We start from the raw sequence: 25,608 nt of genomic DNA on the forward strand, positions 1-25,608 counted from the left end.
TCAAATCCGAGGTGTTCATGTGCANGTAGCCCCACAAACAGATTCTGCTCTTGAAAAAACACACCATTTATTTGCTTCTTTTGGATACCAATCACATAAAAGTGTGATTTTTATCACTAAGCTACACACAGACAATTCAAGTAATTATATTTTTTAAATTGTTATTATTTATCAGTCTCATGGAACAAACAGTGGAGAAACAAGTACAACTAATAATCCTGACGATCCAGATAGTTTGGGAGGGTTCAAACAGCATTAATGGGACTTTATTGTGACAACAATAAATATTTTTTTTATGAAATTTGAAATTTATGATGATAAATGATACAATAAGTGCCCACCTCTTCTTAATTTTTTTTCAACTGAATTAAATTCAAAGCAATTTTCAGAGTAAACCCAAGATTGATTGGGAGTATAGATTAAAGTAAGATTTTAGGAGCCTGTCAGCAATCAGTAATCACAGCTCAACTAATATCCTCTTTGTATCAATCGTATTAAAAAATTAACGCATTAAATATTTAACATAACCATTAATACAGTCTACAAGAATGTAATTTCAGACGTGTTACATATACACCGACTGGTTGAGTTTCGTTAGAATAAAATTGTTCGTTGGTAGAGAAGTTTGTTGCATTTAGAGCTCAGACGTTCTTTCTGGCTGATTATTTTTGATGAACAGCCAATATTGTGACCAGCAATTTTGTCGAAACTCCTAAATATCTCCTTGACAAAGAGCATATTTCACTATCCTTCACTCTCCCTTTTCATGGCTCTTTTGTCTTACTGCAGCCCGAGCACCACGCTACGGTGCACTATTGCTTTTTCTTATTATTACATATAAAATATCCTTCCTTTAGTCCTCCAGTACCAGAGGAGCCGAAGGAGCCAGTGGATCCAGCAGCCAGAGCCAAGGAGAACTGGCTCAGGCTCTACAACAAGGTCTTAGACCAGCTTCGAGAGGTAAGCTCACTAATCAGCTTCCTGCTATTTTCACCACCATTCTTTCAAATTCAGTGACTCTGGACCCAGTTCTGTTGGTTTGATTCATTTAAGTATGCACCAGTTCAAGAGGCTCTACAAGTTTCTACCAAGTCTTTGAAATATTTATGCGCCGTGCAATATTGATGTGCAGGCTTGATATGTACGGCAACTTCCTCAAGTCTATTTTGATCCTGAGGTTTGCAGTTCACCAGGAAACAGACATGATGCCATATATCTTCTATAATTAATGCCTTTCAGCTTTCTTAAAATATTAATACTTGTCAAAAGGCAAGCTTTTATTTTAGTTTGGGCGAAGCACCACACAGCTTGATTTAGCTGAGCACTTTTCAGTTTTTGCTTGCTTGATTTTCACTTGCACATTTTGTTTAATCATTACATTTTGAATTCAGTTGTGCAAAGAATTAATCACTTGCTTCAATGTTCTGTTGATGTTTGTTTCTTTGCGTTTTATGTACATATGGCTTCCTTTTCCTTGTCTTTATTTTATTTTTTTTTGTTTATTTGTGCCGACCCACTTTGTTTTCTTTCCAGTTTCATGTCATTGCCATAGCGATACTCACATGCACTTTGCTCGGCCGTCATTGGAGCATGTTGACAGGTAGGTGCAGCCTGAACGTTTGCGAATCGGTGAAGTCCTAGTCCTGTCTGACATTACAGACGCTTTCATTTTGTTTATTCATCCTCATAGCAATTTGAATCCCTTTTGTTGTATTTTGCAAGAGCTGTCTCCACATTATCCTGATAGGCTGCATTTATATAAGAATTATTGATTAGAAATATAGATTATAAATGGAAGCTTTATTGCTTTGATGTTTGGGTAGCACAAGTAAGTAGCTAAAGTTTATATATGTAACATCTTACAGGTAAAAGCACAAAATATTTAGAAAACAAAACATATAAAAGTGGGTCTCAAGAAGCCATATATGATAAAACCCACTATAAAATATTCAATAAACATCTGGGATCAGAGACAAAAGCCCGTGCAGAGCCATCAAAGTCTTAAAAAGTGAAGGCTAAAATTTTAAAATGAACTTTGAAAGTCACTGCAAAAAGCCTATAGTGGGTATTTTGTTCTGTCTCTATGTTGTGGAAGTTAGAAACCTATCAACCTCATTCTTATTTAAATCCAAGAAAGTGTAAAGAGTTAAATGTGTAAAATGTAATCTCCTCTTCCAGGTTTGAGACAAGACTTTAAAGATTACAAATAGGAACCAAGACACAATGGATGAGTCAAAACTAACAACCAAGGTTTCCATAGTATGACTCTCCAGTTAAGCCCTGTTTGTCAAGGCGTTTCTTGATTACAGACTGGCAATATTTAGGGGCAATAATAAGACTTCCTGTCTCTTTAAATACAACTGTATTTTCAAGAAAGTGTTTAAAAAAACAAAAAAGCTAACATAAAGTCCATCTGAGGCTTTGTGTTTTTAGATTTTATATGTTTTACTGTAAAGCAGTTTGTGATTCCAACTGTGAAAAGTGATTTATGACTAAAGTTACTTACTTAATGATTCTTACAAGCAGCTGTAAGCAGCTTGATTCTGGTCAGGGCATCCATCATAAACAAAGGAAAGACGTGGTATTTAGCTCCTACGATTAAAGGAGCAATAAAGCTGCTTATTGTCAGCATGACAAATATTAAAAACGTTACTATTTCTTTGTGAGCCAAACTGTATTAGACAATGAAAAGATTACATCCCAGAGTTAAACCCTGAGAAAACCTCTAGATTCAGACTTGATCTCATCGTTTTTGTCTTTTGCCTGAAAGGTATGAATGAAACCCATTTAGAACCTGACAGGATGTAATAACCATATCATGGAGCCTGTCAATTAAGCCAACTGTGTCAAAAGCAACTGCAAGACCAAAACTGTGACATTTCTGGCTCAGCCCTGTTTTTCCCTCTTTAATAGTAACATGGAAAGCAAGTTTGTAAAATCCTGAAAAAAAGCTTTGCTATTGGATTCACACAGCATAAGGGGTAAAAAAAACAAACTGCACGGACAAACTTGAAAACAAAGTTTTTCTTTGTTTAACATTATTCTCCTTGTTCTGTTTTTGCAAAGGCTCGAGGAGAGACCTCCAGCTCGCTGTGGTTTGGCAAAGGAGGGTCAGTACTTCCTACTTATTTCCTCTGTCATGTAAAATATTGTACACACAGATTTCATATGCAATCTTGACTAATATTATATCCAAAATATATAATTAAAAAAAAAATGTTTCTGTCATTAATGAAAACGATTTAATTTGTGAAAATGTGTCTATTTTTTAGATATAGATTTCTTTTTAAATTGCATCTTTTCTCTTTAATATTCCAAGTCTGGCTTCAGGTTCAACATTTTAAGCACCAGTATTTTACTATTTTCATTACCAATTATAAAATAACACTCAAACATACACAGGACATGTCTATGAGTGTGTTTTTGGTCTTTTAGCAATTTTGAATAAAAATTCAAACCAGTGAAAATGTAGCTGTTATGTTGGGTCTAGTTTAGTATTCAAACTACTGTTTTTGAAATGTTTGCAAAAATGAAAGCCTGTCCAAATTTCGCAAGAGAGAGTTGATCTAATTTAATACAGATAATAAAAATCAGCAAAATCTTCCTTTACCACACTGTGAAATTTAAAGCTAGCTTCAGTGTTGGATTGTTTCAGACAATAAATCCCAATCAGTTCAGGAAAAATATATCATATTCAAATGTTCAAAAGATTATTAAACAATGCAAAATGTATGGGATTTTGAAATGGAAACTGTGTAGGAATCTTTTATATATATTGCAAAGCTACTCCAGTTCTATCAGCCGGGCTATTTACACTGAAGGCGGATCTAGTTGTGAAAACTGTAGATGCCTTCTGAAGAATTAACTAGTAAGCCCAAAAAAAAGCAATCATATAAAGGAATGGAGAGCTGTGATTAGTATTTGAGAGGAGGAGGCTGGGGTAATTAAATTTTCCAGTTAAGTCCTTGAGAAGTCCTCATGTTGCATAGCATTAGAAGCAGTGATTAAAAATAGATACATTAGCTTCTCAGGCTCAAACACTATTTCGTGGCTACATTGTTTTTGTTGTTTTTGACCAGCTAGAAAGAGCTGTTACCCTGTTAATGAATATATATTGATGTGGCATTGTGTTTCTACAGAATGGGAGGTGCGCTCTATAGTATTGACAGCATGCCTGACCTTCGCAAGAGAAAAGCAATTCCTCTCGTCAGAGATCTGGTGAGAAACGACAATAAAGCAAACACACAAAGCACTACATACGCCACACTTGTATTGATTAAAATCTTGAGGCAGATGGTAATACATTTTTCTTAATATTTAAAGATTTTATATTTATATTTTATATATCTATATTTTACATACTTTATATATTTAAAGAAACAGGTTTTAATCAAAGATTTATTCACATTTAGTTATGTATTTGACATTGTGTCTTTTCACAAAATCCCAGAATCTGTTCAAGGATAATCCATCCTCGCACCACGATGCTGCTACACCCTGCCTTAGTGTTGCAATCGTGTATTAAAAGTGATGAGAAGTTTGCAACACATGCAGTATGTTTCTTAATAGTCAGAAACTTCAGTACCAAGTGTCAGTTTTTCTTGATTTAATAGCCCAATAAGAAACTCTTATGTAGAGGAAAGGTTTAAAAAAATAGTTCCCCCTTCACCTCGCCAACTCTGAGCGTGTTGCCTTTGTCCTGTTTAGAATAGTTATGGGTTAAAAGTAAATCTTTTAATAATAGATTTTATGATACTCCATATAATGTTCAGTAACCTTAGTAACAAGTTTGTTGATTTTTTTTCTCGTAACTCTCAGATTGTCAGTGTGCTGTTTGTTTTTAAGTGTGTCTTGCTTTATGATATTTGAACTCTGGGACTTTTTACAACAATACAAGGAGAGTTTTGTGAATATTATGATATTGAAATTATGCTCTTAACATCTGCCGTTGAAAAAAGAAAATAAAAACAAACAAACAATTATCTCCTTTTGTTTTTCTGTCTGTGTTTCATCATGGCCTGGGCTCATTAGGCTATGGTGAGTATTTATTTATCATTTAGCATCACCCAGAAAAACACAACAGTTGTAGATATTCAGATGTGAGTTTGTGTTATTTTGCCTCCAGTCTCTGGTGCAGAACTCCCGCAAAGCCGGAATCACCTCGGCCATGGCTTCAACCACTCTTGGCAATGAGGAGCTGGTGGGTTTTCTCTCCTCAAAGCTGTTCATCACAGTTCTCAAGATTTTCCAGTAAATTATCACTGCGGGAATAAAACTTGTCCTTTCCCCCCTCCCTCCCATCATTGTGCCTGCAGAAGAGCCACGTGTATAAAAAGACCCTGCAGGCTTTAATTTACCCCATCTCCTCCACCACTCCACATAACTTTGAAGTGTGGACCGCCACCACCCCCACATACTGCTACGAATGCGAGGGACTGCTATGGGGGATTGCGCGGCAGGGCATGCGCTGCTCTGAGTGCGGCGTCAAATGCCACGAAAAGTGCCAGGATCTGCTTAATGCCGACTGTCTGCAGAGTAAGATCACACAGATATTTGCACATCAGCACACAAGTGTGCGCATCTTTAATTATGAGCATCCACCTTGTCCTCCACCCAAACTCTGCTTCCTTCTGCCAGATTGACATCCCATTATTCTTGTCCTCTATCCACTCTCACATTCTCCTCCCTCTTCCTTTCCAATTTATCTGCTGAGTAATGTGCTGTCACAACCCGGCCTCCTTTCTCCTCTCTCGTCTCCCCACAGACTTATCAAACTGTTTTTTTTTTTCTTCTAATTTTGCTCCACAACGAGAGACTTTTAAGCTGCTGCCTTGATTTTAGCGTCTTTTATGACGTGCTTAGTGAATTTCTCCTGGTTCCAAAGAGCTTGTTTTAAGATATGTTTCCCAAATTGTGCCACTATTTACAGCCACTCAATAATCAGATCTGGTGGTTAAGTGGGATAATTAGATGGTTTTGGTTTTGGAAGCGGCCAGAAGCTGCCAAAGACATTGAAATTTAATCTGTCCCTATTTAAACTCTTTCTTTAGAGAGAGTTATTGCTCTCTCTAAAGAGAGTTATTGCCTGGAAATATTGGATGAGGCTCTGTGCAAGAAATACTCACAATTGCAACTTGTCCTCCTGCGTTGCAACGCTTTTGCCACATCAGGAGCCGCGGAAAAGAGCTCCAAGCACGGCGCAGAGGACCGGACGCAGAACATCATAATGGTGCTGAAGGACCGCATGAAGATCAGGGAGAGGAACAAACCAGAGATCTTTGAGCTAATCCAAGAGGTGTTTGGATTGGACAAGACGACGCACAGCACGCACATGAAACAGATCAAACAGAGCGTGCTCGACGGGACCTCCAAGTGGTCGGCAAAGATTAGCATCACAGGTTTGTTTTAGACTCATTTGGTAAATAAAGTAACAGAAACCTGCATCTGTCTGAACAGGTGGTCCGGGTTTTAAGTCTTACCACAGTGTTTCAGTTGGATTTACGTCCAAACTTTCACCTAGCCATGCTAACTGCAGTCACGTACTCACCAACCATTTAGGATCCAGCAACTACTATTATTACTACTACTACTTTAATTGTGGGGCATCAAAATATAGATGACTGAACCTGCATGCATGCCACACATGTCAGATTTTTAACTGTGAAAAAAATTCAACTTTATGTTTCCTTTTTGTTCCACTTGACAAATGTGTGATACTTTATGTTGGTTTCAGTTGTGTTATTGCCTAAGAGCTGATGTGGAAATCCACTAAAATAATACAGCAAAAAATCACCTGATTGTTGTTTTATAGTAAGACGTATCCTATACTGTCAGTGTGTTTAGCTGTGTCTTTATGGTCCCTTTCTTTAGTGGCTTGTGCCCAAGGCCTTCAGGCTAAAGACAAAACAGGCTCCAGTGACCCTTATGTAACCGTCCAAGTCGGAAAGACAAAGAAAAGGACCAAAACCATTTACGGCAACCTGAACCCGGTCTGGGAAGAGAGCTTTCACTTGTGAGCACTGCAGCGAACTATGACAGATTTAGGCATCATTCTATGCTCACTTTAAAAAGTATCGTTTTACTAGCATTTGAATTTAAGATTCCTAACTTCTGATGTTTGTGTTGCTTCGGTCTCGTCCAGCGAGTGCCACAACTCTTCCGACCGGATCAAGGTCCGCGTCTGGGACGAAGATGACGACATCAAGTCCCGCGTAAAACAGAGGTTCAAACGCGAGAGCGACGACTTCCTGGGTCAGACCATCATCGAAGTGCGCACTCTGAGCGGGGAGATGGACGTTTGGTACAACCTGGGTGAGTTACGCGCAATAACGCCGGGAGAAGATTAGAAACGGATGACAGGAGCAGTGAGTCACCAGGAGATAAGAGCCGGGAAAACATGTAGCCGAAGAGCTTGTCTGCTGTAGATCCAGGAGATTTCACCCTACTAATGAAGTGTGTGTATCTAATATTTATTTAACAGATAAGAGAACAGATAAGTCTGCCGTGTCGGGGGCCATCCGGATGCACATAAGTGTGGAAATCAAAGGAGAAGAGACTGTAGCTCCTTACCATGTCCAGTACACCTGTCTGCACGAGGTCAGAGGGACAGAGAAATAGTTTTGTTGTTTTAGCGACACCATTAAGCATGCAGCAGTAACATATTTTTTCACCAATACAACAGTTGCTACTCCTATTGTTAAAAAGAATATCTTCAGACATTAAAATGTATTAACGTTTTTATTTGTCTGCGTTCAGCACTTATTCCAGTACACCACTGAGGACCAAAATGGAGGCGTAGTAAAGATCCCAGAAGCCAAAGGCGACGATGCCTGGAAGGTGTACTTTGATGAAACTGCACAGGAGATCGTGGATGAGTTTGCCATGAGATACGGAGTAGAGTCCATCTACCAGGCCATGACGTCAGTACCTAAAGCTTATTCACACAGTCAGCCACACGTTTAGTTTACTGGATATCTAAGAATAAAAAGGTGGGCAAAGAAGAGAAAATATTACTAAATGGCCTTATTACAATTTTTTCCCCAACAGCCACTTTGCCTGCTTATCGTCTAAGTACATGTGCCCAGGAGTGCCAGCTGTGATGAGCACCCTCCTTGCCAACATCAACGCCTACTACGCCCACACCACCCAGTCCTCCAACAATGTTTCTGCCTCGGACAGATTCGCTGCATCAAACTTTGGCGTAAGTCCCAGAAGAAAAAAAAAAACTGCTATGGGAGATATGTGATAAATGGACGATGGTGCTTTTAAAAACTCTTTAAGAAACAAGTAAATGTGATTCCTCTCATGGTCAACCACATGTACTATGCTGCTCTTGACTTGGTTAAACTATGTTTCATTATATTTTGGTTCATAAAACAGTCAGACTAACAGTCTCTCAAATATCAATTAGTCTAATAACGTTAAAATGAATCAGAAAGATGAGCTACTGACCTTTGCATTGAATAATCTCTGTAACATAGGAAGAAGCAAGGAAATTACAGTATATTTATCTGAATTCTCATTTATTTATTGTTTTTTAGTATTTTAAGTGTCTGGTAATTGACACTTAATTTAAAGATGGAAAAAAAATAACAAGAAGTGTATCAGTGGAACCCAGATCTACACCTATCTATTTACCAAAGATTAACAAAAAAATAAAAACTGAACAATTTCATCAAAAATAAAAATGATACATTACACTTTAAATCTACAGACTACAGCTAAAACAGAAGATTCTTGATGAGGAAACTGGATTTTTTTTTTTTATCTAAAGAGCTTAAAGAGCCCATATTTATTAATACTTTATGAATGATTAAAGAACAGGGTTTTACAGTCTAATTTATAACCTTTTGTTTATTTCGAGCGAGAAAAAGGTGGCAAAATCCGCCTTTAGTACCTGCCTTAACCAGTCAGCTCTCAACCCCTGAAGCAGCACCATGAAAACAGAGGCAGCCATAATTTGTGCTAATTCATCATCTCACTCTTTACATAAGTTTGTGGGTCTGCTCACGCTGTTCCCGCCTTCAGACCAGCAGGCTGATTGTTCTGACCCGGGTCACCAGACGACTTGGGAGGGATTTCACTTTGGATCATTTGGAGAGCTAAAAAAGTACTAAGTAACCTTTATCACCTTCCCATGACATTGAAGAAATAGAAAACCTTGAAAGAACTTGAAGCATGATGTATGATCCAAACAAGAATACTGTTTCCACAAACAAATTAGAAAAGTCCATCAGGTCTCTCTCTCTGACTCTGATGGGAAATTTTCTCTCTCAGTCTGGATTCAGCTACACTAGACGTTCGGTAGGTGGTGTCATGATGGAGCAGACTGAGTAATCACATGTGGCTTAGGATAACATCACATTAGACAGCTAAAGAAAAATCTGATTCCAGTACAGTTTCTACAACCACATTCTTTAGATTAAAAGAGACCAAAATGTCAAAAAGATTACACACTGGATATAACTCATTGCAAAAATAATTCTATTTTTAGATGCACAGTGATGCAGACTCTGATTCAATTTACAAATGTCAAAGCTCAGTTACCTTGTTGTTAATTGAAACAACAATTTAATTTAGAGGAACATTAAAAAAAAGCAGAAGTGAGAACAGCTGAAGTGCAGCCACTCAGAAAATTTGTGAGAATCAAATCCGAGGTGTTCATGTGCACTGAAACGACGTGAGGTCTAAAAAACCCAGGCTTTGTGCTTTCAGAAGGTAACAGCTGCTCTGTTTTTTTTTTTTCTCTGCAGAAAGAACGGTTTGTCAAACTGCTGGATCAGCTTCACAACTCCCTGAGGATCGACCTGTCCATGTATCGGGTACTTACTGCTGATTCTAATTTACACGCCGCTTTAAGCGGCCTCACGAGTGCAGTTGATTATCCGTCTCCCGCTGACCGCGTCTGCATGTGCTATTTTTAGGGATTCGTGTGTGTTTTTAGACTGTGATGAAAGCGTTGTGGATATTGATGCTGATGCTGCAGTTTCTTACGGCCTTTCTGTTTGTCTGCGCTACAAGAATAACTTCCCCGCCAGCAGTCCTGAAAGACTACAAGACCTTAAGTCTACTGTCGACCTGCTGACGAGCATCACATTTTTCAGGATGAAGGTGAGCACACACACACACACACACATCTGAAAGTTGCTATTTTTGCATCTTTTGAAAATATCAGCAGATCACAGCAGATCGATTTTTTTTTTTAGAAATTAGTCTGGAGAGATATATTCTGAATCAGTATAACTTTACCAAGCATGAAACTGGATCTCTACATGTCAATTGTTTCATTGAGCCTCTGGCTAAATCTACAGTGAGATAGCCTCCTGCTGAAGCGCTGTGAGTTTGACAGCTACTTTATGGCATTGTTTTGACTCCACCATATGGCTCTTCTTGTTTGTGTTCAGGTCCAGGAGCTGCAGAGTCCCCCCAGGGCAAGTCAGGTGGTGAAGGACTGTGTAAAAGCCTGTCTCAACTCTACCTACGAGTACATCTTCAACAACTGCCACGACCTGTACAACAGGGAATATCAGACAGACCCGGTGAGTTTATACATATGAAGCAGGTCCACGTTGCCCGGTCAGCGCTCATGCACATCTCTGTCCATGTTCTTCCCTCGTTGTCTTTATAAACTCCTCACGTGTGCTGCTTTTCTCCTTCATCTTTCTGTTTGCAGTCGAAAGCCGTCCCTCCAGATGAACAGGGTCCCAGCATCAAAAATCTGGACTTCTGGTCAAAACTCATCACACTGATTGTTTCCATAATAGAGGAAGATAAGAACTCATACACTCCTTGCCTTAATCAGTGAGTGTGTTTTCATTTGCATCTATTGTAGTTGTACTATGAAAAGTATTGTTAGATAGCAGCTTTATTGGAAACCGTTCACAACGGTGAACCCTCCCTAGTTTAGAAAGGAAACCAGTATAAAAAAAAGGACATTTATTTTAATATTTATGATGATTAATTTAAAGGAGCCCATGGGCTTTGTTTTAAGAAACAATGAGGATAATTGCAGCTTGTTTATTTCCTTATTCCTCGAGAGATTTTAGAGGTCTGTGGTTTCTAGAAAAAGTGCTGCTGGATATAAATGAGCCTCTTGTTCAGTAACACAGCACCATTACTGGATTTCAAGATTAAAATAGACACAACTGCTTCATTCTTATAGATTTCCCCAAGAACTCAATGTGGGTAAGATCAGTGCTGAAGTCATGTGGAACATGTTTGCACAAGATATGAAATACGCCATGGAAGGTAAGTTGTAAATATCATAGAATAGTATTTATCTCTTTGTTTCTTAAACCAAAGAAACAAAGATATGTTAATTATTAATTATACAGTGGCTTGCAAGTTACTTTGCCTCTGAAGTTTTTTGTCTTTTGTGATATAACAACCACTATCTTCAATGTATTTTATTGGGATTTTACCTAATAAACCAAGAGAAAGTTGCACATAATTGGGAAGTGAAAGGAACGTTTTAAAACATTTTAATGCATTATAATAAAAATCTGAAAGATGCGGCGTAAATTTGCGCTGCAAGTGTTACTGCAAATCTTTTGGGTTACATTTCAGATTTACCCGTTTAAACTGGAATTTTCTTCTGGGAGACTTTCTTTCACTTTTGCCAGGTCATTACTGTAAATATGAATTTGTTTTTAATAACTCACCTGGTTAAATAAGTAAAAAACTTGAAATAAAACATCTTTTGGGTTTCTTCTTGACTCGCTTCCATTAATGCCAGACAAGTAATAGTCAAATTGACAGATTTTTCCATGTGAGTTGTAGATCTCTGCAGCTCCTTCAGAGTCACGTATTTACTAATTTGTTGAATTTTGAAAGCAATTAATGGTCATGGGTTTTATTTAGCAGTATCAAATTAAGGATACTATTCATATTCCATCCATCCATCCATTATCATACATTATTGTACCTACTGGGGTCGCAAGGGTGCTGGTGCCTAGCTCCAGGGATCCTATTCATATGTTATTTATAAAAATATTGAATAACATTTTACATCTTTCTTCCGTTTCACAGTTGTGCACTGTTTTATCGCACAAAATCCCGATAAAGCACATTGACGTTTGACTGTAGCAGCAGAATGTGTAAGAAAAAGCCAGCGGGGTATAAATACTTTTACAAGACAATGTTTGTGTGAAAAGAAACAAAGCAAGGTGTGGGCTTCTCCTTATTCTGTCCTCCTGTGTGATATTCAGAGCATGAGAAGAACCGCTTGTGTAAAAGTGCAGACTACATGAATTTGCACTTCAAGGTGAAGTGGCTTTATAACGAGTACTGCAAGGAGTTGCCCACTTTCCAGAAGCACGTACCCGAATATCCAGCGTGAGTGTTTTCTATGTCGCAAGACACCTCTCCGGTCCTATTTGCCACCCTGACGGGAAGATTTATGTTGCACCCGTTTGCTCTTCGCTGTGCAGCTGGTTCGAGCCGTTCGTCGTCATGTGGTTGGACGAAAACGAGGAAGTTTCCAGAGATTTTCTCCACGGCGCACTGGAGAGAGACAAGAAAGATGGGGTAAGTGTTTCCCCTTAAAGAAACACGATGCAATGACATTTCTAGTTAATCAAACTCTAGTTTGTTTGTATAGAAAGTACGGTTTGTTTGGGGAGGTGTGAATCGAACTCTGATGCAGACCAAAACAGGGAACTCTGGTCCGCTTAAAAACCTAGGTCTCTACACGGTTACGGTGAGCTTTGGCGTGAATAAACTTAATATGTGGAGGCAAGTGGACCTCAGACAGGTCCATAAACAGGAAGCGAACTATAGGGAATTCTGGGTAAATACAAAACAAAAACTCACGCTAGAGAGAAGTGACTCGTGGTCTTTTAACTAAAGAGACTAAAGAGAAATCCTACAACCGGTAAACTCCATTTTTGATTATATATTGTGATGAAGGAAGATGCACTGAGCGTCTTCTTCTGAGGTTTCCATGTTGTTTCCTTCAGGGGAGGGGAACAGGTGGATTTGGTTTGTGTGACAACAAGCTGCACCAGCTGAAAATGTAACAATTGTTGCAACTTTGGTCCAAAATCGAACCCAGTCTACCAGTGAAAACACCCTATAATTCACATTTAAAAGCCCAGGCAAGTATCGGAAAGTAATATGTAAGTAATTTAAATTGAATTCTGCTGAGGCAGCAACTTGGATGTGATCTCCAAGATAAGTTCCCCTAAAAGTAAGTAAAGTAAAATATTCATGGTTTTCTCTTATGCAAATTCGATTCTGCTACTCCGCACATTCCAAGCTGTGAGCAACAGATTGGAGGCCTCAAGGCAATCGATGATGACTCGATAGCAAAAGCTTGTGGAAAACACTTCACCGTGGAACTCATCAGATGTTCCAGCGCCGGTTAGTGTAAACACACACGTACGATGCAATGGCTCTCGCTCGCCGTCTCACACCTACGTACCTGCACAGCAAGAAGATCGATACGACGCAGCTGAAGAGTCTCCCACATCATATGTCATAGATCCTTTGGGTCCAATTACCGTTGCCCAAGGCAGCTTCTGCTTTCCTGCGTCAGTGAGATGGTGGTCCCTGGGCTCAGTCGCGTACCATAACGCTATTCAGCTCTGGGCTAATGGTTGGGCTGCTAATGAGGGCACTTTTCCCGATCATAGCCCTTTGATTACCCACCCATCCCCTCCGTTTCCAAACGCTTTCAGAGAAACCGACCCACAAGTGTTTTGATTCCAGTCACAGCCAGCCGAGCAGGACGTAGTTTCATCATTGTTCCTGCGCTGGATGGAGGCCCTCGTGGGAAATAAAACCTCTCACTTATAGTGTTGGGAAAACTCAGATGTTACTACTGATAGCGTCCGCATCGCAAAGCAACTCCTTTAACGTTTCCCTCCAGTCCACCACCAACCTACGCCTCTTGATCTCCAGTTCCAGGTCACGTCAGAGCACGCTTTGTTCTCCTGTTCGGTGGTGGACGTGTTCTCCCAGCTCAATCAGAGCTTTGAAATCATTCGCAAGTTGGAATGTCCCGACCCTGAGATTGTCGGCAACTACATGAAGAGATTCGCCAAGGTGACTTTCTTCTCTATATCTGCTCTTTCTGAACATCTCTGTCTCAGTTTTTAATGTACCATGACTTCGTGTGGTTTCCTTCTCCTAGACTATCGGCAACGTCCTCCTTTCTTATGCGGACATCATAGCGAAGGACTTTCCAAATCATGTCAAGAAAGAGAAAGTCGTAAGTAATATCAAAATTTGGAAAAGACATAAATATATAGATATCTGATGGACGTTTGTGTAATCGTAGCTGTATTTTTAAGATGTTTGTGGTCACGTTAATTGATTTAGGTACATTAATCCACTCTTCATTTCAAGTACTGAGACTTAGCAGAGTGAATTAGGGCCGCTGTGTAATTAGCTCCAAGTGGTATACACTTGGAGGGGAAAGTACACTACACTCCCACAGAGACCAGAACCCCCCAAGAGAAGCAGTAATTACAGAAACCGCAGCTTCTTCTGCCCCAAGACACTATGCGGTTTTGCAAAAGAAGCATTTAGACGACCGTTAAAGGGACCTCAGCATGATTGATTTCAGCACATAGGTTGGAGCAGATGTGGAAATGGAAAAAAGAAACTATGGAAGAGAAGTAAGAGATGTGCATGTGTGTGTGTGTGTGTTTAGCTCTATGTGTGATGGTTTTCTTTTTTCCCTCCTTTCAGCCATGTATCATAATCAATAACATCCAGCAGCTTCGGGTTCAGCTGGAGAAGATGTTTGAAGCCATGGGAGGGAAAGATGTAAGTTTTCCATCTACAGTTTCTTGCAAAAGTTTTCAATCCTGTTGAACTTTCCCACATTTTAACCACATTACAACCAAAAAATATTTTTTTATTTCTTTTAATTTATAGGTATTTCATGTGCTAGACCAACACATTACTGAGGAATTAATAGATAGTCATACATGGTTTTAAATTTCTTTACATTTCTTTACAAATAAATATCTGCTCCTTTACTGGGATACCCCTAAATAAAATCCAGTTTAAACAATTGCCCTCAGAAGTCACATAATCTACCCGTGTGTCAATTAATCTCAGCATAAATACAGAGATCTGTGGGTTACTACACACTCAGAGTCTCAAAGTTCTGCAGAGACCCACAAACGAGCCATTATTTGATCCAGGTATATTAAAACAGAGAAGGACTTCAGCCCTCACTTTGGACACCCCTGAACTATTTGAAATCCCATCCATTCCTTTACTTCCACATCACAATCATCCACTACTATGTGTTGGTCGATTATACCAAAACCCTAATAAATACCCTGAAGTTTCTGGTTGTAATGTGACAAAATAAAAAATGTTTCAGAGATATGAATTCTTCTGCTAGGCACTCCGTACGCGTTTTCCTGTAAATGACATCCATATTGAACGTCTGTGTCTTTGCTGAAGCTCAACCTGGAGGCGAGTGACTTCCTGAAGGAGCTCCAGAACAAACTCAACAGCGTCATGGACGACCTCAGCCGTATCTTTGCTGTCAGGTGGGTATTTCTGCTTCTTTCTACATAAAACCAGCCACAAATGTTTTTTATGCCACCAACTTCAAAGTCTGTGCTCATGTTTTGTTTTGTTTTTTATATCTGGGGTGTCGTGATAGCTTCCAGCCCCAGATTGAAGATAACGTGAGGCAGATGGGGGACATCCTAGCCCAGGTCAAAGGTCAGACCGTCCCTGCAAATGGAAGTGTGGTTCAGGAGGCTGACAACGTCCTGCAACCAATCATGGACTTCCTGGACAGCAAGTGAGCAAGACTGGATTTTACTGTTTTAAACAAATAGTAGTCCTGGGACATGAGACTACTTAGGCAAAAGCTTTATGTTCAATCTAATATTTTTCATCTTAAGGAAGATAATAAAAACACTCCGTTCATTGATATACAAGATGATATATCTCAGAGGATGCCACATCTATGGCTTTCCAAAATTATTTAAAATGTTAACTTATCAGTCTGTGATCAATAACAGCAGGGTAAAGGGCTCACTTTCAGGAATTTTTTTTATTTGTTGACTTTATAACATTAAGTTACAACTTGCCATTCTGAAAGGAAAATGAATCTTTGCTGACTGTTTCCAGGATGGGTTTCTGAGTTCAGGCAGTGATTTTGACAACAGAGTGATGTGTATTTTATTTTACACAGTGCTGCCTCGGGGCACAATGTTCAATCATACATTGTTGATTGTCAGCCTTTTTTCTACTGTCTACTGAGATATTCCAGCACTCATTCTGTGTAATCTCTTCCGTTATGTAAGATTTTATTTTTGTAGCAGTAGGAAGGGTTTTCATATCAGTGCTTTCTCGTTTTATTAATACACCAAACCCTTTTCCCAGCTTGTTTCCTCAGACGTGCGACAAGAATAGAAATACAGATCTCTGACGTGTTTTGCTCCAGTGAGTTGACAGATCGTGTGATGTTGTGTTTTAGCTTGTCGCTGTTTGCAAAGATCTGTGAGAAGACGGTCCTGAAGAGAGTGCTGAAGGAACTGTGGAAACTCGTGATGAACACGATGGAAAAAACTATTGTGCTTCCAACACTTACAGACCAGACGGTATGTAAGAAACACACACTCACCTATGTCTTTTTATCTTCACCAGGACTTTGCATTGACTTCCATTTATTTTTCATTTATTTCAATAGCCTAACCCTAACGCTAAACCTGACCTAAACTCGATTCTCACTTCAGTCTTAAACCTAACCACGAAGCAAAAACAAACATCTCTGTGGGAATAGTGGGTCCTCATAACATAGTATTCATTGGAGAAATGGGCCATAAAATCTATGAAATACAACGCCACACACACAAATAAAATACTTTCATCAATTTTCCGTCTTGATGCTCTGTACATCTTAAATTCAATGGCTCTGTCAGTAAATATTCAACTATAATTGTACGGTAACCTATCTCTCCTGCCATTTTCTCATTTTGCTTCTATTCTCCTTCCTCTTAGGTCATTATAAGTATGTGTGAATAGCTTTTAAACACATGAAGAAATACTGCCTTTAACATGAACCTTCTACCTGCATGTGTAATTTCTGTCACCGTTGGCAACCACTCTCATCTTTTCTCTCACTGTTGTCTTCCTCTCTTTTCAGGGAACCCAGATGATCTTCAATGCTGCTAAGGAGTTGGGTCAGCTCTCCAAACTCAAGGTAACTCATGCAGATGGCAGCAAAACCAGTGAAATACCAGTGAAGTTTTTATATTAACGTATATATTAACTCTTTTGCCATTTTTGTCTTGCAGGAGCACATGGGCCGGGAGGAGGCCAAAGCTCTGACTCCCAAACAGTGTGCAGTCATAGAGCTGGCACTAGACACTATAAAGGTATGACACCTGTTTGGTGCTTCTTGTTCACCACCATTAAATGACAGTTAAGGGCAATTTTAAATCTCTAATTTTGAAATGCTACGAAACTCGCAGTCGTGATTTTAACCTATTCTAGTTTCGCTTGTCAGACTCTACTAAGACTGCTTTTAACACATTTCTGTCAAGCTCTTCTGCTATCGCAGGTCATATATTATTTATATCAGGATTCGAGGCGATGTCACACTCTGTGTGTGTGAGTAGCTACCGTAAAAATGAATTTCACAAGTTAAACAAAGACAAAATGATGGTAACATTTAAATTTTAAACAGTTTTTAGAATTTCGTATTGACCATTAGCACTGCTAACGTTGTTAGCGTAGAGAATATAGAGCTTCACTCCAAATGAAATATTTTCTAAAAGCTGACATTTCACATCAGCTTTGCTGCAGTTTGGTCAGTCCTCTTGTTATCTGCTGAGGTCAGATTGGATTCAGTTTCCTTTTTAACCAGTTCTTTATGAACTGATCTTTCTATCGTCGATACCTGCTATTGTTCTGAAAAAGTTGGGTGCAAAATGATGAAGACGTAAATAAGATGAAATAACCACCACTTTTACAAATAATGCATGTCAGTGTTGCCATTTCCATCAAGGGGACCTCCAGAAGAAAATAGAGTAAAATAGAATATGTACAAATGTGAATAAATAAATAGATTTAAAAAGAGAGAAATAAACAAATACTAATAAGCTGCAGGGATTTTGAATTAAAATAACTAAATAAAAATAATTCAACTTGTTGGGTGGGACAACATTTTCAGAGCTAATGACTTTTTTAAGTCATTAAAAAAGTCTTAAAACCCTTATAACAGTTTATTTAAAAAGCCTTTTTTGTGACAATACATTATGACTATGTCTTTTCACTTTAAACAAACCAAATAGAAGTGAGTCCTGGGACATGAGACTCTCATTCTGAGTTTTTGAGGCGTATCACCTGCATGTCTGTCTCAGTGCTCAGGAACTGCAGCATCAGCTCTCGCTGCATGTCAGATCTCTGTCTCCTTTGATGGATCTTTTTCTCCACAAAACACAAGAGTCCCACAGAATGACATTTTCTCTGTGACACATGCTGAGCATTGATTTTTAGAGCCGAGTATATTCCCTCCCCCCTCCTGCACTACAAATCCCCTCAACATAGACCCCTCTCTGTGTGTCGAAGTTTCCTCATTTGCAAAGGAGGCTCCGGGCTTTCCTCTCCAGCTTGTTTGTGTCTTTTCAGACATTGTCTGTCTTCAACTCAGCAACACACACCCAGCTCCTCAGCAGCGGAGAGGCACGGCTGATTTGCATATTAATGCATTCAATATTACTGACTGCAGAAAAAGAATTACATCTAACAGCTTTTAGACCCCAAACTGATGTCAAGAAGCAGCTGCTGCAAAAGGCCTCCTTCTATGTCTTATCACCTTGCCACAAACTGAGCATGGTAGACTGTCATGTCACTAAAATGACAGTCTCCCAGCGGGAAAGCCCGTCTATACCTCCACAAAAGAATGCAGCTTTTTGCAGAAAGGTGCAATAACATACATAATTCAATAATGTAAAGCGTATTAGGTTGCTATTTGATTAGTTTTAGTTAGTTTTTATTCCAAAGTCTGGACATAGCAAAAATGTTAGATCAGTTGTAAACAAAACAAAAGTTATTTACATGGTTTGCTATCTATAACTATATCTATATCTAGTACAGAGTGAACTTTCCTCAGTTCATAACCCTTCTGCACACTACAACACACGTTCCTTCTCTCTGCAGCTCATGTTGCCTTGGATGTCATTTTATCCTGTCCAGTAACGTGTGTGTGTGCGTGTGTGTGTGTGTGTCATATGTGTTAACAGCAATATTTCCATGCGGGCGGCGTTGGCCTGAAGAAGACGTTCCTAGAGAAGAGTCCCGATTTGCAGTCTCTGCGCTACGCCTTGTCCCTGTACACGCAGGCCACTGACAAGCTCATCAGGAAGTTTGTCCTCTCCCAGCATGCTCAGGGTACGACTTCAGAGAGCGACAACTCACACACAGACACACACGTAGACATTTTGGCAGAGAGAATAGCTCGCCATCAGTTTCTTCTAAAGACACTTTGAACTGCTGTCAAACAGCTCTGCTGCTTTAAGGAGTGAAAACGGATTGCTTACAGTGACGTGGAAAATAATTTATTATGCAAAATCCTGCTTGCTACATTTGTTTTTTACTGATTTTCGCCCAACTGATAAATAGTTCAAAAATATCCTTTAAGGATTCCTAACATGTTTGGATCTGCTTTATTAACAATCATGTGTGTGTGTTTGCTGATCCTTTTACTACTGTTACTCTTTACAATCTTATCTTTCCTTCCTTTCTCCCTTCAGTCCATGGAGGGAAGGGAATCCGATATACTACAAATGAAGACACCCCACCAGAGAAAGGTAGTGTTTAATCCAAACGTATTTTCACACTCTAACTGTGATCTAACGGTCAAGCTGGTCAATCCCGTCGAAGCATAAATATATGTTTACACTTCCTAGCAAAAGTATTCACAACACCACCTGTTTGTAACTTAATCTCAGCATAAATCCCGTTGTTCTGTGAAGACATTTGAGGTTTTTCTAGAGAACACTAGTGAACAAACAGCATCATGAAGATCAAGGCACACACAGAGGAAAGTTGTGGAAAAGTTTAAAGCAGGATTAAGTCATAAAACACCAACACAAGCGTTGGGCATCTCATAGGCAACATGTGGTCGTCCGCTTAAACTGACACCTCCAAGAATAAGAGTTGTAATATTTAAAGGAATGTGTGAGGACTTGCAAATTGTTCTTCTCAGATACTCTCCAGCTAATTTGATTGAGGCTGAGCTCTTTTGAAAAGAACAATGGACAAAAACAAAACCTTCAGACTGTAGATGTCCAAATCTGGTTGAGACATTCCCCAAAAGACATGCAGCTGTCGTTGCAGTGAATGGTGGCTATGAAAACGAGGGCTGAATGCAACAACATGCCACACTTTTTAGATTTTTATTTGTTAAAATCTGGAAAGCTGTCAATTCCTTCTACTTCACAATCATATGTCACTTCACTGTGTTGGCCTATTGTGAAAATCTCAGCAAAACCCAGTAAAGTTTTAGGTCATTGCATGACAAAAAGCAAGACATTGTGTCTAAGACTGTATTTGTAGAGCAACCCCCTCACACTTCTGTTTAAAATAGATATGTTGTTCGGTTCCTTTTGCAGCCTCTGGAGTGGACGCGGTCGGTGAGGTGGTCATGGGCGTGGACATTTTACCGCAGCCGAACGGAGAGCACAAGATCAGTGTCAAAGGTTAGAGGCTGTTGCCGCGTCCTGTGTCATGTGAGTCACGTTCTCTTTTGGTGCTTTTCCTTCTTTGCTCACTTCATGTTTCCGTCCAGTGGTGGCTGCCAATGACCTGAAATGGAAAGCACAGGGTTTCAGGCCTTTTGTGGAAGTCTACATTATTGGGCCTCACCTCAGTGACAAGAAGAGGAAATTTGCCACCAAGTCCAAGAACAACAGCTGGTCGCCAAAGTTCAACGAGAGCTACCAGTAGTGAGTGTCCACTGGCTTTCATCATCTTGCTTTGGCCAGACACTGAAAAAAAAACAAGCACAAAATCTAACTTAGTATTATTGGTAAATGTTCTAGTGGAAATATCTTAGGGCACTTGAGACAAAACTAACTGGGAGATTATTTAACTTATAGCTAGTACTTTTTCATCAATATTAAGGAATTATTGACTTGAATTAAGCTCCTATTTCTTGCTATAAAGTTACTGGTAGGTTAGTTTGAAACCACGTCAAAAATACTTGGTAATATTTTGTGTTTTTGCAGTGCAGATGAATGACGATGTGTGGCTGAAAATGTTGAGCGTGTTTGATGTGTTTCAGTTCGCTCGGCACCGAAGTGGGACCGGAGAGCTACGAGCTGCAGGTGTGTGTGAAGGACTACTGCTTCGCCAGGGAAGACCGCACCGTGGGAATGGCCGTGCTGCAGGTGAAGGACATAGCAAACAAGGGCAGCGTCACCTGCTGGCTGCCGCTGGGACGACGGGTCCACATGGACGAGACGGGCCTGACGGTGCTGCGCATCCTCTCTCAGCGCAACAACGACGACGTGGCCAAAGAATTCGTAAAGCTCAAGTCCGACCAGCGTTCAGCAGAAGAGGGCCGCAGCTGAGGCGGAAGAGAGCGACCACAAAAAAACAACAACAAAAAAAAACGTGTGCACAAAAACACCAGAAGCATACCCGACGAGGCATCGTGTTACGCACACATAACACCCCGCGCCTACATAGAAAACCACGTGCAATATACAAGCACACACGTGAAACTGCTCTATTGTACATATATCTGCATACATTATGCAACATCTACATTGTAAGGTTATCAATGCAAACACGGGGGAGTGAGTTTATATTTAAAAAAAAACAAACAAAGATTTTATTTAATTTTGAATATTTCTGCATCTGCACTAAGCTCTACGTTTGCCGTTACTTAATCTCCCCGACACTCTTTCTGCTACATCACACCTTTTCATATGCTGTACAATTAGTTGTGATGAAAAGCACCGCAGAACCGACAACTAAACTATGTGAATAGTTTGACCTACTTTGCACTTTTCCTTCTCTGCATCTTCAGGAGAGCCGTCCTCGTCATTAACTCCGTCTCTCTGCCCGTCTGTTTGCTCGTATGTCTGATTGTGTCGTTCGCCATCCCCACCTCCCGCAGCGCCATCCGTGCCGTTCGCTCTCCACAGTCTTCCTAAAATACAATGTGGTATGTGAGACGTTTCTGCCGAATAAACACCCCCCCACCCCAAAAAAAAAAAGAAAACACAAATCAGTGTCGAGGGGCGACATGTTTATTAGTCTTTACCGTAATGTATTAACGTCCTGCATGTTGACCCCAGAAACACTGTGACTCACCTCTCTATAACCGCAGCCCACCTCCCCCCAGTCCTCCGATGTGCTATCTGTTTTGAGCACAGTGCATATAACCCTGAAACAGCAAAGGTTTCGACTAATGCTCATTGTTGCAGAGAGGACAGGGAAACGGTTCTGAGCCGGAGCTGTGATGTGTCGAGTGAAGCAGAGGTTGTGGCCAGAAAGCGCATCACGTTAAACGGAGCAATACCCCAGACACCCTCCCCGTCGCCCCCGAGTGCACATTATCCCCCTCCTAAAAAAAAAAGAAAAAAAAAAGGGCTATAAGATCTGTGGACTGGATTGTCATTTTCACTAAAACATACTGTCAGTGCTTCTTTTGGCCAACTGAACACAAGATTAATCTCAGCTGCAGAACCTTGCATAGGTATTTATACACATTGAACTTTTTAGTATTTTTTTTATTCACCCACAATATTTAATGTATTTTTATTACAATTTGATGTCACAGATCAACACAAGTTAGCGAATAACTGCAAAACTGGAAAGAGATGGAAATGAGTTTTCTGCAAAGACGTTTTGAAACCATGTATCCTCTTTTCCTCCCACCTTACAATTCTTGCAAAGTTTTTTTTTTTGTTGTTGTTGGTCCATCCTCCCGATGAATACCAAGGAGTTTGAGAATGCAAAGTGACAAAATGCAAACATTTTCAAGAGGTTTAAATAGTTTTGCAAGGCGCAGTAGCTGCAGCAGGAAACTGCTTCGTAACACCATCCAATAAGGCAATACTAGTTTATGTATCCATAAAAGCACGAGAGCAAACCCTCTGTTCACACTGCTGTGTCTTCTCTTCATGTGTACATGCATGTGTGTGAAAGCGTTAGCGTGTCTGTCCGGGCGGATTGTCACTCCTACTATATGGGCTCTCTGATAGTGAGCAATATCTACACGCCCAAACTGTATGCGCTGTCAATGTTAGAAAACTACAAGAGCACCAAGGGCACTATCCACATCAAAGGAATGGGAAACTTATGATCACATCTTTTTTGTAAATCACTGGGATATTTTCTTTACGGACTCATAAACTCCCATTCCTGATGGAAGTGTATAATCTTTTTTTTTTTTACATTCTTGCCTAAGGAAAGTGTCTTGATTTTGCATTTTTCTTTAGGAACAGTACATCTCCAAGAACCAGAGCTCTTTAAAAAAAAAAAAAGAATGAAGCCATTAAAGTCACCGCCAAGCATTTATAAAGTTCATTATTTTAAGTCATAATGGTTGATAAACCGTTACCTTTTCTTGCAAAAAAAAGAAAAAAAAAAAAAAAAAAAAAGCAGACACTCATAGCCATAATCAAGCTCGTCTTGCAGTCTCTTTGTATCTCTAAATGTCAGTGACAGTGACTAAAGCCACCCACACATTGGCCTGTTACGTGTTGTCTTTACTTTGAGGCTAAAATCGACCAAAAATAAACCCTGTGAATGTCACTTGTCCTCAGCAGAAGCGTTTTCTCTCTGCTCTTGTGAAATCGAAAACCGTGACTTGCTTGGAGACACCGACTCATGCCTTTGATTTAAGCCAACCGATTCCACTTGACTCATAAGAATACAAACACCCCACTGGGTTTCTCTGTGAATCTTTGGCAACGCTTAAAGGAGAACTCCACTGATTTTTACACATCATAAACCTTTCCTGATTACCATATGAGAAAATGTGTTACATCCTTGTCTTTGGGATTTTTAAAGTGAGGTGCTGGTAGTTTGTTACACAAATCCAGATTATTTGGATTTGCGTAGGCTAAAGCTAACGGCTAATCCAAGAGAGACTAAGACCGAAGCCTGCTTCTACCTTCTTGAAATAACGTCGTACTGCCTTTAGCAAACAATATTTATCGAACCTTAAAGCCTTTTTTATGTGGGGATTGGTTGTTTGCAACACAAGAAGTGGAGGTAAGAGAAGATTCACCAGGAATCATCTTCCTATGTGAAACGTGCCAAGAACTAAATACGTTATGTAAATTATTTCTACTCAAAGTACCTGTTTAATATCCCCATTTTTCCTAGGTTCCCAGGATGCTTTGCAAGGATTTTCTTACTGGTTCTCAGACCATTTTTCTAACATGGAAGCAAATGGTTTCTCACAGAAAAACAAAAACAGTAGGAAAATCAGCTTGTTCGCTTTAAACTTGTATAGTTTCATTCTAATTACTGGTTCCTCTTCTAAAGACTGGGGAGAATGACATGAAGCAATGGAAAAATGTAGCGTCCACATTCGTATTGCTTCCTTCTCCATGGTAATCCAAAGGAAAATAATACACAGTTGAAAAGAATAATCATGTTTCGCTTTGAGTGCATGTCTAACACACACCTACTCAAGGCAATGGTGATTATAGGTGCAGCTGCAAACAATCAAACAGTTGGCATGTTTAGTTAAAGAGTCAAGAAGTTTAGCAAAAATGTAAACTGGTAAAAAAAAAAAAAAAAAATTAAAATTCTCCTCACTGCCTACAAATGGCTTCTGGTGGCTTACTGGACTTTGCAAACACAACCTCACAGCCAACAGGACAAAGGTGGATTAAAGTGAAGCATTAAAAAAATAAATCAGACATATTCCAATGTTTAAGTGAACGCTATTTCATAGATGTTTTACATTGTTTTATTATGTCTTCATATGCGTTTCACTCAGGAAGATCCACGGTGGTGCACCGCCTCCTACCTCCATTTCCTGTTTGTTTCCCTTTGTAAATAACTTCCCCATCCAAATGTGGTGACAGTTTAAATCTTTGAGAAATAGGATACATAAGTATGAGCCACATTTTGAGACTATAGTTGTTTTAGAAAGGTAGAAGTTGCTTTAGAAAAACTATTCTTATTGGAATAGCCGTTAGCTTTCCTCTCCATTTATGCTACACGATAAAACTATCACTTATTTACTGCAGTGACCTCTTACGTTTTAACACAACCTCACCTAAAAAATTCTGAACCTTTACTGTAGAGTTAGATTTTTTATTTATTTTTTTACCTCATCTTCCAGAATTTCTAACATTTGTCAAACTAAATTGTTGACTAAATCATTGCTTTGTTAGTCATGGGAGAAAAAAAAAGAAAGAAAAAAGAACCACAAATGATATCTCTGCTCTGCTACATCAGCTTGAATCATTTTTATTAATTTCTTTTCCTGTTTGCACAGCAGAAAACAAAACTAAAGTGCAGTGATAAATCGGTGGAGTGCTCCTTCAGGAGTCCCAGCAGGTTGCACTGTTGTCATGTGTCGTGTGTGTGATCTCAGGGCTCAAGACAAAACCTTTTTTCAGTCTGGATCTGAAAAACCAACAGCAGCAGCAACAGGCC

At 39.5% G+C, this 25,608-nt stretch overlaps 1 protein-coding gene across 1 annotated transcript in view; it reads left to right on the forward strand.

Moving 5' to 3' along the window:
- LOC103151245 (protein unc-13 homolog A-like) overlaps nucleotides 1–24,725 on the forward strand; it is a 49,718-nt gene extending 24,993 nt beyond the window's left edge. The window contains exons 23-42 of the mRNA XM_007571189.2: nucleotides 9,753–9,821; nucleotides 10,021–10,110; nucleotides 10,404–10,538; nucleotides 10,673–10,800; nucleotides 11,162–11,247; nucleotides 12,207–12,333; nucleotides 12,429–12,525; nucleotides 13,900–14,043; nucleotides 14,132–14,209; nucleotides 14,692–14,769; nucleotides 15,421–15,509; nucleotides 15,626–15,769; nucleotides 16,451–16,574; nucleotides 17,120–17,176; nucleotides 17,271–17,351; nucleotides 19,221–19,368; nucleotides 19,731–19,787; nucleotides 20,592–20,678; nucleotides 20,768–20,924; nucleotides 21,263–24,725. Of these exons, the coding sequence (XP_007571251.1) occupies nucleotides 9,753–9,821; nucleotides 10,021–10,110; nucleotides 10,404–10,538; nucleotides 10,673–10,800; nucleotides 11,162–11,247; nucleotides 12,207–12,333; nucleotides 12,429–12,525; nucleotides 13,900–14,043; nucleotides 14,132–14,209; nucleotides 14,692–14,769; nucleotides 15,421–15,509; nucleotides 15,626–15,769; nucleotides 16,451–16,574; nucleotides 17,120–17,176; nucleotides 17,271–17,351; nucleotides 19,221–19,368; nucleotides 19,731–19,787; nucleotides 20,592–20,678; nucleotides 20,768–20,924; nucleotides 21,263–21,551 (2,265 nt within the window). The 3' untranslated portion in view covers nucleotides 21,552–24,725. The remainder of the gene's footprint in view (nucleotides 1–9,752; nucleotides 9,822–10,020; nucleotides 10,111–10,403; nucleotides 10,539–10,672; nucleotides 10,801–11,161; nucleotides 11,248–12,206; nucleotides 12,334–12,428; nucleotides 12,526–13,899; nucleotides 14,044–14,131; nucleotides 14,210–14,691; nucleotides 14,770–15,420; nucleotides 15,510–15,625; nucleotides 15,770–16,450; nucleotides 16,575–17,119; nucleotides 17,177–17,270; nucleotides 17,352–19,220; nucleotides 19,369–19,730; nucleotides 19,788–20,591; nucleotides 20,679–20,767; nucleotides 20,925–21,262) is intronic.
- Nucleotides 24,726–25,608: the final 883 nt, after the last annotated feature.

Source organism: Poecilia formosa, unplaced genomic scaffold (genome assembly GCF_000485575.1).
Source record: "Poecilia formosa unplaced genomic scaffold, Poecilia_formosa-5.1.2 Scaffold275, whole genome shotgun sequence".
NCBI classification, from domain to species: domain Eukaryota; kingdom Metazoa; phylum Chordata; class Actinopteri; order Cyprinodontiformes; family Poeciliidae; genus Poecilia; species Poecilia formosa.